A 14,302-nucleotide genomic window follows, 5' to 3' on the forward strand; every position below is an offset into this window, starting at 1 on the left:
GAGGCACGGGATCCCCGGAGCAAGCTGGCTGGCCGTATCTGTGAGCTCAGGGTTTGATTGAGAGACCCTACCTCATTAAAGTAGATGAATGATTCCTGACATCAGTCTTAAATCTCCACATATGTGCACCCACATACATGTGCCCCAATATACACACAAGCATGGACATAAACACATGAAGATGGAAAAAGAGGAGGAAAGAGAAATACCATGTGACTTCACTAATCTAAAGTCTCAGATTGATGGTGGCCAGAGGCAGGAGGGGGCGGGGTAGAGCTTATGTTTAATAGAGACGATTTCAGCTTGGGAAGATGAAAAATCTGCACCTGGATGGTGGTGAGGGCTGCGCAGCAACATGAGTGGAATCAATGTCCCAATCACGATTAATGATTAAGACTGTGATATGCAATTTACCAGTTTCAGAAACAAACTAAAAAGAACCAAATGTAACACAACCGGGGAAGGCCAAGGAGACAGATGAGCGTATGAGGCACTTGAGAGGCAAGGCTGACAACCCAAGCTGGATCCCGTGAACACACATAAAGATATGGCTGCATGTGACCAAGGTCCCAGCACTTCTAGGGCGCAATGAGGGATGGAGACAGTCACCCAGAAGCCAACTCGCCTGGGGTATACTGGGAAGCAGCAGAAACAAGAGAGAACCTTTCTCAACGAGGTGGAAAGCCAGAACCAGCTCCCCAAAATGTCCCCTGACCTCTGCACACATGCTGCAGCATAAGACACATTAGAAAATATATAAAAAACAGGAAAAGGGAGTCTGGGGTGTGGCTCAGCAGGAGCAGGCCCTGAGCTCAATGCCAACACTGGGGTGTGGGGATGTAGGAAAACGGGGGACGGTCTAAGCAGCTTCCCTAAGCTCCTGGATGGATGTCCAGCCCGAGGATGACTGCCCACCTGTGGGGACCACTAGAGGCTGTCAGTGAAGAGCCACCATCACTGTCATGAGGGCAGAGCCCAGGGCTAGGCGTCCTCTCTCATGGCTTTCTCTGGTGAGGGAAGAGGGATGGGGAGCAAGGCCTCACTTCTGGGAGCCCAGCAGTCCCCTCCTCTCTATGAGCAGACGCGGTCACTCCACCTGACTCTCAGGTCAGCAGTGGTGACAGCTGCAGGAATGTGAAAATTTAGCTGACGTTGATAAGCCCTTAAATTAGATGATGTGTCAGGCCTCATTTGTCTCAATTCTCTTACTTAGGTTCAACGAGATGGAGGCAAGCACGCCAGAATTAGCAGACAGCAAACAAGTGCCTGGACAGGAGAGGGAGGCTGAACAGGACGCACAGAGGAGAGGGCGGCTAGAACAACAGAAGTTTTGAAGCATGGTCCACAGCCACACCATTCAGCATACATCCAGCGCCATTCGGCCCCAGAGGCTAAGCAGGGTCAGGCCAGCTGTCCCCTTGATCTGGAACTCTCGTGGCCGGGCAGGTGTGGCGGCCTAGTCACTGCGTCTCTGACGGCCAGAATGAGGTGAATAGTCTGTCAGCCACAGTTAGTTCTCAGAGAACCAGGCAGCTGCAGTGTTCTCAGGCTCTGCATTCATCCAACCCAACATGGATGGAAATATTTAAGAGAAGAATTGTCTGTACTAAACACATACGGATACTGCTGTCCTCATTCACTAAACAACATAATAAGGACCATCACAAAACTATTATGTAACTACTATATAGCATTTATATTTTCTCTCTCTTCCTCTCTTTCTCTCTCCAGCCAGGCTAGCCCCAAATCCCTTATGCAGTTGAGGGTAACCTTGAACTCTTGCCCTTCCTTCCTCTACCTCCCCAGTACTGGGATTATGGGCAAGCACCAGCATGCCTGGTTAATGGGGCGCTGGGGATGGAACCCAGGCTGCACGAATGCTGGGCAAGCACTCCAGAAGCTGAGCCCCAGTGTCTACCTTCTATCGGGTATGTTGAGGTCTTGAGAGAGTACATAAGTTACCCAGAGGGTGTGTACAGGTGATATGCAATGCTACAGCACCTTTTATACAGGGTTTGAGCATAGAGGATTCTGATGTCTTTGAGGGTCCTAGGAGCAATCCTCTCAGACAGTGAGGGATAGCTGTTTCCTAATAAGCTAAAGAAATAAGACTCCAGATAAAGTTACTTTCTTTGTTTTGTTTTGACTATGCAGCCCTGGCTGGTCTGGACCTCACTATATAGTTCAAACTGGCCTCGAACTTATGACAGTCCTGCCTTTGTCTCCTGAGTGCTGGGACTGCATATGTGAGTCACCACTCCTGGCTTTGAGAGTTATTTCCTTCAAGACATGGGACATCTCTGCTAGGTGCTATGCTAGTGTTTTTAGATGTGCTCTTTCCCATCCACAACCACCCTTGGGTAATTGTTCCTCTAACAAATAAGGAAGAGCGGCCCTGTGCCTTCTGCCAGCTCACAGTGAGGAAAGGTGCAAAGGACTGGGAGAAAAGACTAGGAGTAGGAAATGAAAGCTTGAGAGGCTGGGCAGGTATAGAAGAGTGACCAAGGGAAGGGAGGGAGGGACCAGAGGCCTCCTGACCTTTGCGCCCATCCCTCTGGAAGTCCACGTGGCACCATTCGCCGTCATTGACCTTGCGGCTGGACGCCCGCAGCTTGATGCCCCCAGAGCCCATGTCCAGCAGAAGATAGAGGTAACCGTCCAACAGTTCCATGGCAAAGTAGTCAGCCCTCTGGGCAGAGCTGTGGCTGCCTACCCCGGCCCCAGCCCGCCGGCCCTGGCTGAAGAGCAGCAACCCATTGGGCTCAGTGGTTCGAAAGTCCAGGGAGATGGAGCCAGTGCGCTTGGCGCTCCAACGGGGCAGTGCAACAAAGGCCTCGGGACTCTCAAAGGTCACAGGATCCAGGGCAGCCACATCCTCGCAACGAAAAGACAAATCCCCCTGCAGCTTCATCTTCGGGTCCCCTTCCTTAGCCAGGCGGGACAGCTCCAGCTTGAAGTCGTTGTTCTTGTAGACCACCTGGAAAGACGAGAGGAGTCTGGGTAAAGAAGCAGAAGCAGCCTTGGGTCTGGCTACCAAGGGCCCTCCCTCCCTGGCAGCCATGGGCCGTCAACCATGCTCATGGCCCCGCACTCAGCGCCATCAGTCCACAAAGCCCAGGCTCCTGTTCTCGAGTTACACCTTCTTCTTGCTGCCTGTCCTGTCTTCCAGCCCCACGCTGGCCAAGCAGCTTCTTCTGTCAGCTCCTGGGTCCAACTCAACGGTCACTCACAGTGACAAGGGGGGCAACTGTTGTTACTGTCTATTGCTGTTTTCTGAGACAGGGTCTCAAGTGGCTCAGGATGGCTTCAAACTCACTGCCTCGCTGAGGATGACCTCGAATTTGTCTCCCTGCCTCTACCTCCCATGTGCGGGGCCTACAGATGTGCACCGTGCTCAGCGGATGCGGCTCTGATAGAGTGCATGGAACTGATGGTGCCAGGCAGGTGCCCTGTCCCCTGAGCTGCCGTCTGTCCCAGTCCCTGCTGGCCGTCTTCCAGGGGATAGTAACATTCTCCCGTGTTCTGCCGAAGACCCAAGTAGGAACCAACCTTTTGTCTACAGGTCAGGCAACTCATGAGGTCAAGTGACTTGGTCAAGACAGCAGAGCCGTGGGTGAAAGACACGTGACTGAGGTTAGGCTTAGCCTCAGGCTTCATGCCCACCAGCCTTCCCCGAGCGCCACAGCTCTGAAGGTCCTCAGAAGCGAGGGGAGTTCCGAGGCCGGAAGAAACAAAAAGTTTGATCCCTCTGGACTTGAGTCAATAGCTTTAGGCTTCAATGGAGGGTCACAGTCCCACCGTGGACTCCAGGGGTAGCTGGCCAGTTCAGACTAAGTCCCATGGCAGACTGGTCAACTGTAGCCCTTCTAAGCCCCTACTCACGTCCTTGAGGCAGCCCATGAAGTTGTTGCTGACAGGCGAGCCAGGCAGGTCGGCTGTGTTGGGGCTGCCCCCAATGTAGAAGAAGTCATCAGAGCCCAGCATGGTGTAGTCCTCCTGTGTGTAGCCTGTGGTGGTCAGGATGCCGTCCACCGAGATGGTCACCTGCCCAGCCCGAGGGGAGGAGAGACAGGAGACAACCGACATCAATGCCCTGGGACGAGCCACAGGCGGGCAAGGGAGGAACCAGGGGGCAGTGGGGGAGGGGACCCCCATTTTTATGTCTGCTTGTCTTGGAAGTGGAACAGTGGGGGTGGAGGTGGGAAGGAGAAAGAGGAAGCAGCACAGATTTGATGGTTTCAGGGTAGGCTTTGGCCTGCCCTGCATGACCCATGGCCGAGCCTGCAGGCGGGACCCTGAGGATGGCACAGGGCACTCGCCATGATGGGCCCAAGAAGAGACTCCAGGGAGGAGGCCTCAGAGAGGGCCCCACTGTGAGATGTGGGGCAAAGCAAGCTACACCCTCAGCTTTCTCTCAGCAGAGCACTGTGGGCATGCGTGAGCTCCTGGCCACTTTCTAAGGAAGAGCCCTTCCTTCCCCTTCCTACTTGTCCCTTCCTGGGGAGCAATGCTGAGACTCACTTGCAGCCTGTCTGGGTACTGTGTTCTTGCAGCCTCAGCTGGGGAGGCAGCTGAGACACTAGGGAGGAAGAAGGCCCAGGTATGCCTCCAAGTATCAGGACAGGAGTTGGCTGACATCTGTCAGGGCTGGCTCCTACCTCTGTCACTCAAGTTCTAAGGTACCCTGATATTTTTGGTCATTTTTTAGAAAAACTTAAACTAGTCGAGAACTAAGGTTTAAAAAACATACCTAGTCTATAAAACCTAAACTGGCCTTGAACTTGTGGTAATCCTCATGCCTCATCCTCTCATGTGCTGAGATTGCACACCTAGGTGAGTCACTGTCTTTCTTCCAAAAAGAAAGTGGCCCTATGCTATTTCCCAGCTCACACCTCATCCTTCTCTCTGCTACCCCTACTCCTAGGAACAGTGAAGCCAGGGTGAACCTAAGGAAACACCATCCCCGAGGTGGAAATTCATCCAAAAAGCAAGATGTCAAAAGCAGGGCTGTGCCTGGTGTTTGAAGAGGTCCTGGGCACTGGGCTGAGGAAGGCAGCGCTGATTCCCCTACTCAGCAAAGGTTTACCTGGTCCCTGAAGAGTTTAGTGCCCCAGAGGAGCGCTAGGCTTCACCCACTGCAAGGTTGAAGGAGAGGAGCCAATAGCAGTGGTAATACAAGCCTTTCTCTAGGAGGCTGTGGCTCAGGAGAGTCAAGGGGCCACTAAGGATCTGGTCTTTATCAACCCCATCCTGCACTTCCATAGGCTGCAGCTTAGAGCCCTTCTTGCTCCCCAAATATGGTTCAAAAGTACCCCCTTTACAGGTAAGGTATTGAAGTAAGGACCTGCCAGTCACAGGCTGTGATGTCCCCTGCTCCGATCTGTAGCACAGGCCACCTTCCAGCTGCTGGTCTTCAGTATTCTGTTGTCGGGAGGATGGGGTGGAAATCCTAAAATGGGGGACCCAAAAGCCCCCCTCGTGCTTGGTTGGAGCCTCGTGGTATAGAGGTGGGGGCTGAGCAGAGTGCAGACTTAAGAGGCCACCTCCTGGGAACCATCAAACCTTGTGCTAGAAGAGCTGGGTTCAAGGACAGGAGGAGATAGGTGTTTGGGGAGGGGGCAGTCTGAATACTTTTGAGTCTTGTTCGAAGGGGGAATTGGTCATGATTATTTATTTTTTCTCCCCCTCCACTTTGTCCTGAAGCTAGGAAATGGGGTTTGGGTGGAAAGGGGAGGGGTCAGAGAGGTTAGTCACAAAAACCATGCAAACGAGGTTAGAGATTAGACTGGGTGGAGGGGAACTGGAGAGAGGAAGAAGGGATCAGAATAAAGGGGTGGGGATAGTCAGGGAAGGTGAGGCGGTGGGGGAGGGGGGTTCTCCCTAGTTCAATCATTGCACTCTTTCTCTTCCTCCGTGTCCCCTGCTGCTGTCCTAGAAGACTGAACTGGGCGGCCAATCAGTTCCTGCACCTAAGTGGGCTCAACCCAATCAGGGTGCCAGCAAACATCTGGCGTGGCCATGTCCCTGGAACCCCACTAACCTCAGCACAGCCCAGAAGGTCCGCACAAAGTTGTCTTGTGACCCAGTGCAGGGCTCTCCAGCTAAAACCTACTCCCCGGAGCCTACTTTGGTGAGAGAGCCTCACCTGAATGACGTGCTCAGCAGGGCTCATCACTCCTTCCTCCCCTCCTGGCCCCAAAGCGCCTCAGGAAGTCTCCATCCCTGGCCTCTGAAACCAGGGCACCACCCTGGAATCTCCCTCATGCTCTGGGCGCTCTTCATCCCACTACGTTTGCCAAGACCAAGGTTGCCCTTTCTTGGCCCTATCTGAGTTAAAAGGACCTGACTTGGAGCAGACTGCAGAGGCCCAAAACATCGCCCTGAATCCCTTTCCAGGCTGGAAGTAAATCTCAGCTTGTCTGGTGGCTACATTCAGCTCAATCATGGAGGGGGCGCTGTTGAGAAAGGATGACCTTAATCTCCCTCTCCTGACCCATAGGGCTGGGGAAAGGCTAGCAGGAGATAGGGAAGATAGGGAGGTCTGCTAAGGAGGGGATCAGCCAGGTGGGTGGGAAGAAGTTGAAGGAGAGTAGAGGAAAAGGCGGTGGGTGGAGAGGAAGTGGGGGTAGAGGGAGTGGAGGAAGGTGTCTGGGGAAGGCAGGGAGGGGAATGACTTAAGATTATTAGTAAAACCCAACTGTTCCCTCAGACAAATCAGTCCAGACACAAAAATGGCAGGTTCGTTAGTAAAAGCAGGAAACAGGGGAATAATTCCCCTGCCCCCCTCCACCCCAGGGGTTCTTGATACCCCTGCCCCCCAATCCCCCCCATGAAGCTTCTGGAAGGGGTGGGGCCAGCAGGGGAGGAGGGGAGAAAGGGAGCACGTGCCACACAGAACAGCCACTGCAGCTGGGACCCATGCAGGTTAGAAGAGCAGGGTGGGGACCAGGTACTGCCCAGGCAGGCTAGAGAAAAGCAGCCAGCAGGTGAGAAGGCATGCAGGGCAGAGGAGATAGGGGAGAGCAGAGATGGAGGCGAGAGAGCCGTGGAGTGCAGGAAGAAGCTTCCTTCCACTGAAGAGGAGAGAGGAGCAACCATGGGGTCAGAGATGTTTAGGGGCTGACGGAGAAAGAACCATCAGACCTGAGTTCCTCATCACACGTTCTTCTGCCATTCGCCACGGACAATCAGCCTACGCACCTCTGCACTCACAACACATCCTAGAAGGCTCTTGGGGGGGGGGGGGAGGTCTTGACTGCTCCTCTCCATGCAGCACTGGGGACCACAGCTAGGTCCCCAAGACACAGCAGAGGATCCACACTGACCCACTCGCGGTAGGTTCTGAGGAAGCCACGGGGAGTGAGTGGAGTGTTTGCCCAGAAGATGTGCCTACACCCAGAACGGCACACTCACTCTCCAGGAGCAGGGAGTCTAGCTAGAAGAGGCTCAAGTGTCTTGTGACCTGAATGGAGCGACCATCCCTTCTCCTCAGCTCAGTGCAGGAAGGCTGGGTGGGATGGGAATGCAAGTCCTAGCCACAAACAAACCCACATGGAGCAAATACTCCATAGCTACTGTGCCCCGGGAAAAGGGAGCTCTCGTGCCAGCACCAGAAGCCATCCCCGCCCTAGCATGATAGCAGCTCACAGCACTAACGTCCCTTTTCTCAGAGAGTTAGATGGACGGCAGACACTTCAACCTGTGGGCAGCTGAATGGACGTCCTTGAACCCAGGGACAATATAGGTAGCACTGTGCTGACAGTGTTTGTCTCCTCTTAGGCTGCTAGTGTCTCTTTTTAAGGCTTATTTATTTCATGTTTTTCGTCTGTATGTATGTCTGTGCACGGTTTGTGTGCAATGCTGGCGGGGTGAAGAAGAGGGCATCAGGGAACTGGAGTGTCAGGGGGTTGTGAGCTGCTGTTCGGGTGCTGGACTTGAATCTGAAACCTCTGGAGGAGCAGCCAGTGATCTTTTTTTTTAATTTACTTATTTATTTTATATATATGACAGCTCTATTGACTTTATGCCAGAAGAGGATATCAGATCCCACTTATAGATGGTAGTGAGACACCATGTGGTTGTTGGGAACTGAACTCAGGACCTCTGAGCCATCCCTCCAGTCCCAGCCAATGCTCTTACCCACTGAGCCATTGCTTCAGCCTGTTCCGTCTCCTGTTAGACTACATTGCTGTCATCACATACTCCAAGGGTGCACAGGCTATGGTTAAGAACAACTAGTTCATAAAAAAGTTCCCAGCAGCCCCGTAGGGTGATACAGGACAGAAGCAGGTCTGGGAACAGGGAGGTGAATTTAGCTGAGGGCTGAGCTGGATTCATGTTCTGTGCCAGACACAGGTAGTACTCACAGCCCTCCCACGAGGGCTGAACTCTGGATTTCAGGGATTTTAGGAGGGAAAGACCTCAAATCAGAAATCTCCATTCTTCTTTGTCATTTGCTGTTTTCCAGAACAATTTTGCCTTTCTGATAAAAAAAAAAATTCTGCCAAGACAATTTTGCCTTTGTTCTCTTTTCTTTCTTTCTTTCTTTCTTTCTTTCTTTTTTTTTTTTTTTTTGCTTGTTTGTTTGTTTGGCTTTGCTTTTTCTTGGGTTGGGTTGGTTTTTTTTTTGTGTGTTGTTTTGTTTTTGCTTTCATTTTTTTGAGACAGGGTTTCTTTTCTCTGTGTAGCCCTGGCTGTTCTGGAATTTGCTTAGTAGACCAGGCTGGTCTTGAACTCAGAGATCAGGCCTCTGCCTAGCAAGTGCTTCTGAGTGCAGGGATTAAAGGCATGAGCCACCACACAAGGCTCTGACTTTCATTGTTAGAAAGGGGTGAACAAAAGCAAAAACAAAAAATCATTTCAATCAATAAATAAAAATCAAGTGATGGTGGTGCACACCTTTAATTCCAACATTTGTGAGACAGAGGCAGGCAGATCTCTGTGAGTTCGAGGCCAGCCTGGTCTACAGAGTGAGTTCCAGGACAGGCACCAAAGCTACACAGAAAAACCCTGTCTCAGAAAAAAAAAATTAAATAAATACAAGGGGTGAACAATTTTGGGCCCTCCTATCTCTTTCCAGCTGACTAAGCATCCAATTAGTTAAGTGAAAATGATAAACTTTTCTCTAGTATAAAGGGAGGCGCTTTCTCTGGGCCCCAGCTTCCCCATCTGCTAAGTGGGGACAAGCTCAGCCTCCTGCCTAGAGTCCAGGCATCATCAAATGTAAATAAAACTCAGGATGTAGACCAGGGAGATAGCTGGAGGAGGCTCGGCCAATAAAGGTGCTTACTGCCAAGGCCACCCATAACCTGAGCTTTATCCCAGACCCAAATGGTGGAAAAAGAGAACCAACTCATCTAAGTTGGCCTCTGACCTACACACACACACACACATCATGACAGGCTTCACTACACACATAAATAGATTAAATACATAAAGTTGTAAAAAGAAAAAGAGAGAAAGAGAGAGAGAGAAAGCCAGGCACAGTGGAGCATGCCTTTAATTCCAGTGCTTGGGAGGTAGCACAGGGAGGATCTCTGTGAGTTCAAAACTAGCCTTGTCCGCACCGTGAGTTCCAGGCCAGCCAGAGCTATATAGAAAACCCTGTCTCAGAAAAAGTGAGTGGGGGAGGTTGGAGAAATGGCTCAGTAGTTATAAGCATTTGTTGCTCTTGTAGAGGACAGGATTCGGTTCCCAGCACCCACATGGCAGCTCACAACTATCTATAACTCTAGTTCCAGGAGATTCAACATCCTCTCCTGGCTTCCTGGGATCACCAAACACGGAAATGGTGGACACACATACATGCCAGGAAAACACCTATACACACAAAATAAAAATTAAGCTTCTTAATGTAAAAAAATGTTATTTTGAGGCGCTATGTATGCACGAACAATGTTAGCTTCACAAGGCAGCATTCGTCGGCCTGATCGTGCTCGACTAACAAAGATAATTGGGAGAGCCTTTTCTGTCTCTCCACTCTCCTCATGAAGAGAAGCTCTCTGATCCTATGAGTTCTAATGAGTGGGTCAGAAAAATAAACACAAAACTACATGAAACCCATCCGAAGGGTGCCCTGCAAATCAGGACTTGTTGAGCCCCGTTCTTTGACTTCGGTCTGGGCCTAAAGGTCCAGTCCCTAGCACAGGTCTGCAGGGGTTTCTAAGGCCTCGCAAGGCAACAGATTCATCCCCCTGTTTGTGCTGATGATTCAGGAAGTGTGGACCTTAAGGGCTCAGAATTTAGCAGGTTCTTTCTTATTAGCCCTGAAATTGGGCAGGGTTGTTGGCTTCTTGACCATCTGAAGTAAGCCATTCTTCTTTCCTCCTCCACATCCCTGAAGCATCCTGAGGTTTCATGAAGTTATTTTGAGACTGGTTCCTAACAAGGGGTTGTAATAGGATCTCCAGTGGGACCAGAGATGCCTGTCCCTCGGGTCTGCTACAGGAAGGGAACCACTTTTCACATAACATCCCTGCCCTGGTGACAGAGGGAATTGGCCAGCACTTTATTAAGCTTAATGAAATTATAATTCCTTTCCAGAGCACAGAACTTGTGCTGCCTTGATTGATCTTCTCACAGACTTGTGGTACAAGCTGGGCAGATACACCATTAGTCTGCTGGGAGCTTAGGGAATTGCCTGGGCCCATGTGGTCAGAATTTCACCATGGAGACTAGAAAGAAGGTTTGTTGGGCCCTAATCCTAGGGTGATATCCCTCCTGGTACTTGGGGAGATCACCTGAGTTGATCTTGGCTCCCTGTCCCCAGAGTCACAGGTTGGCCATCCACATCCGCAGAAGCTCTACAGAGAAAGTTCTTTTTTTTTATTACACTTTTTAAAAGTTAGATTTATATGTCATGTATGTAAATATATATGTACATGCACATACACATGAATTATGAGTCAGGGACGAACTTGGAGGAGTCAGTTCTCTCTCCACCATGTGGGTTCTGGGAATAGAACTCAGGTTATCAGACTTGATGGCAAACATCTTCGCCAGGTGAGTCCTCTCATCATCTAGTAAAGAGAGCTCTTAACGTCCAGCTTCTGGCAGGTTCTCAAGGACAGCAGAGCAGATAACAGCTAACTCACAGAAGCAGCAGCTGGAGAAACAGGGCCGGTGAAGAGCTAGGGCAGACCTCAGAGCAAGCTCCATTGGAACCCTGGGAAGCTAGGGAGACCACACAAGGTCCCAGACTGGCCTTGGCTGGGAAGGCACTGGCCATAGACACTAGTCTATGTGGGTGAAGGAAAACACACACATCGCACACGTATAGAAGTGTCAGCAAAGGTTCATTGTGGCTTCAGAGGTGAAGCCTTCTGAGGGGCATAAAGGGTCTTTCAGGCTAGGCACTCCAGCGTTGATACCTCCCTGCTCCCTAGCCTTCCAGCCAGGCAGACCTGGTAGGCTGGGCATATCAGGCAGCTGCCCCAAGCCCCTCCCACCCCCTGAGAACAGACACGCCCATCTGCAGGGTCCCCAGCCTGGTGTTCAATCACTCTGCATTATTAATAGGCAATGACTAACCGGCTGCTGGCTGCTGTGGAGCCGGAATTGGGCAGGCATGAGGGAATCCCAGGGGATCTCACACTGCAGGGCCTGAGGGCACACTCTCTGAGGCAGGCAGGAGGAGGAGGATGGGGCCCTCCCAACCCTTTCTCTGCCTCACTGCCTGTCTGTGCACTGCACCTGCACTGAAGAACCAGCCCCACCAGCCCGCCTCCAGACAGAATCCTCACCAGAGCCCATCCAAGCCTGCAGCCCCCGTTCCCACCAGCACTTACACAGGCAAAGAACCAGCAGTCTCCCAAACACACAGCACGGCTTCCCACTAACACCCCTAAATATCACACCAACATTTACACACAGTCACACCCACACACCAACACACACCAGCTGCCTTCACACTGACACCCACAACAGCATTCACCAGGATGGAGACCAACCCAAACACAGGAGCTTGGCAAGGACAAGGACAGCTGCCCCCATCCTGTCTCTTCTGAGGCTCCTCCTTCTCATGCCCTCAACAGGGAAGGAAACCAAGCCCTGTCAGAGGCCATGCAGGAGAGACAAGGGACACAGGGGATGGGACTGGAGGGAAGGAAGACAGTGTGGAACACAGTGTTAGTCAGAGCAGCAGAGCAGTGGGGGGATCTGGACGCTATCCCTGGTGGGGAAGAAGACCACTCATGCCATGCAAAATGTGAGGGAAACAGAGCTGGGAATCCTCAAGCCTGGGAAGTAGGGGGCAACAGTCAGCATGAGGCAGCCCCTAAATTGCTATGAACTGGTGACTTGAAGGAGGTCTCAAGGCCACCCCCTCAGGGGGACATGCCCAGCTGGCTGCCACTGGAGACGGCATCCCCAGCCCTCTTCCCAGCTTGAGGGGCCCCTGTCTGGAGCTGACGGTGAGCATAGCGTAGCGTGTCATGGGATGGTGTTTTCCATGGATTTTCAGGAGACCAAGAAAAAAACCAAATCAAAGAGAAAAAAAAAAACTAAATATAAACAAAAACCAAGGAGCAAGGGAAAGAACAGAAGAAAGTAATCAAAATGAGCTCAGCATCGGGCTGGTCTAACCAGAGCTGATGAACATGGGGTCTGCCCCAGGTTTCTCAGGCCAAGAACCTGTCAGGAGGCAGGAGTACAGGGCAGGGCCCCGCCAAATGCCTGAATTTCCATTTGTTTTTTGGGCTTGACTTTGGATCAAAAGAAAAGAAAAAGGGAAGAGGGGAAACTAAAGGATAAGGAGTAAAACTTAAAGGTTGTCTGGGACACACAAAAAGAAAAAAAAAAGAAAGAGAAAGAAAAGCAATCGGAAGAGCAAAAACCAAATGAGGAGAGAGAAACAAAAGTGGGAGAATCGAACAGTTAAAAAACCCACGGCAAACCAAACGGTAAGACAATTAGAGTGATATCTACCAGATAATGCAGTTTGTTTACCATAGCGTGTCCAATCCCTGCGTGCTTCACCGGAGAGGGGGAAGGGGGTGTCAAAAAAAAGAAAAAAGGAAAGGAAAAGAAACAAGGACGACAAAAGAACAGAACGAAAAAGAAAAGAAAAAAATAAAATGACCAACTGTGAAACTCCAGGAAGGAGGAGATACAGCCATATGTATTTGCTTGGTTGTTCAAACCCTCCCACCACAGATTCAGTAGAAGTGTTTAAAGAAAACTTATAATGGGAGGAAGAAAGCACACACACAAAATCAAACCCCTTCTTCTCCCAACGCCTCCCCAGCCCCGCCTCTGGATTCCTCTTCCCCTCATGCCCTCCCGAAGGACATCTGCAGAGAAGGGGAACAGTTAGAGACCTTGGTTAGTAAAGAAGAGAACAACAACAACGAAAGAGGAAACTGGACCAAGAAAGCAGAGACTTAAAGATGGCCAACATTCCGCGGATGAGACAGAAAGTTAGTTCGGTTTTTCATTCATACCTGGCCCCACCTGTCCCTGCCCATCCCTCAGTCCCTTGGGTTATAAGCGTGTTAGTAACACACACAGAGTTGGCAACGGGGGGAGGGGGGTTTCCAACAGGAGAAGGGGAGGGAGGGTTAAGAAGCAGACCCGGTATGCAGGATTAGTAGTCCTGAGATGTTAGGGAGTTAAGGGAGGGAGAAGGGGGCACGGGGTGAAAAGGGGTGGGCACGGACTCAGAAGTGGACGGATGGCTTTGTTGGCTGACTGGTCACCCAGATGGCTTTCCAGAGAACTGGCTGAGGAGTGGGATGGTGCTGGCCAACTGGCTGACCAGTGGCCATGTCGTGTTAATGAGTTAACTGGTTGGTGACAGGCCAGCTGGCTGGCAGGCTAGGAGAAGGGTGGGCAACGCCCCTAGGGAATCACAGGGCTGGCAAGGACAAGAGGCGATTTCTTTCAGAGGCCAAAGACAGCCTGGGAAGGGACGTGGGTATCTGCTTTTCTGGGGATGGAGGATGGGCAAATAGATTCAGGGATCCTTGGGAGAGAGGGGTTCCCCCTCCATTGTTTCCTGGAGAACCGAAGAGAGTGAGCCACCATCACAGTGGGCTTGGGGAGGGGATGCTAGCCCTCCTCAGGCTGTAGAGGGCTCATGTCCACACCATCCCAGACCTTCCTCCCTCTCTTTCCTCCTCCCATTGCACCCCTGGCTGCCCACTTTGACTTGCCCAGGGGCCCTGCTAACCCCTGCCCAAAGCCCCCCAGGCTCTTCAGCCACCATCCCTGTTCTCTTGTTTTCCTATGAACAGCTAAGCGTCCCTTCAACACCGTGGAACAGATAACAGTCTCCCAGGAACCGGGCACTTTCCATGGTCACCCA

At 51.5% G+C, this 14,302-nt stretch overlaps 1 protein-coding gene across 22 annotated transcripts in view; it reads right to left on the minus strand.

Annotated features, from left to right (window-relative positions):
• Nrxn2 (neurexin 2) overlaps positions 1 to 14,302 on the minus strand; it is a 116,654-nt gene that overhangs the window by 57,423 nt on the left and 44,929 nt on the right. For 11 of the 22 annotated variants that reach the window (XM_041661811.1, XM_041661806.1, XM_041661809.1 and 8 more), the window contains 3 exons: positions 12,925 to 12,969; positions 3,883 to 4,044; positions 2,539 to 2,977 (listed from right to left, as the gene is read on the minus strand). In XM_041661811.1, the coding sequence (XP_041517745.1) occupies positions 2,539 to 2,977; positions 3,883 to 4,044; positions 12,925 to 12,969 (646 nt within the window). The remainder of the gene's footprint in view (positions 1 to 2,538; positions 2,978 to 3,882; positions 4,045 to 12,924; positions 12,970 to 14,302) is intronic. The other 11 variants (XM_041661813.1, XM_041661820.1, XM_041661817.1 and 8 more) reach the window with 2 other exon arrangements.

Source organism: Microtus oregoni, unplaced genomic scaffold (assembly GCF_018167655.1).
Source record: "Microtus oregoni isolate MIOR12 unplaced genomic scaffold, Mior012 000012F_ref0000307, whole genome shotgun sequence".
NCBI lineage: Eukaryota > Metazoa > Chordata > Mammalia > Rodentia > Cricetidae > Microtus > Microtus oregoni.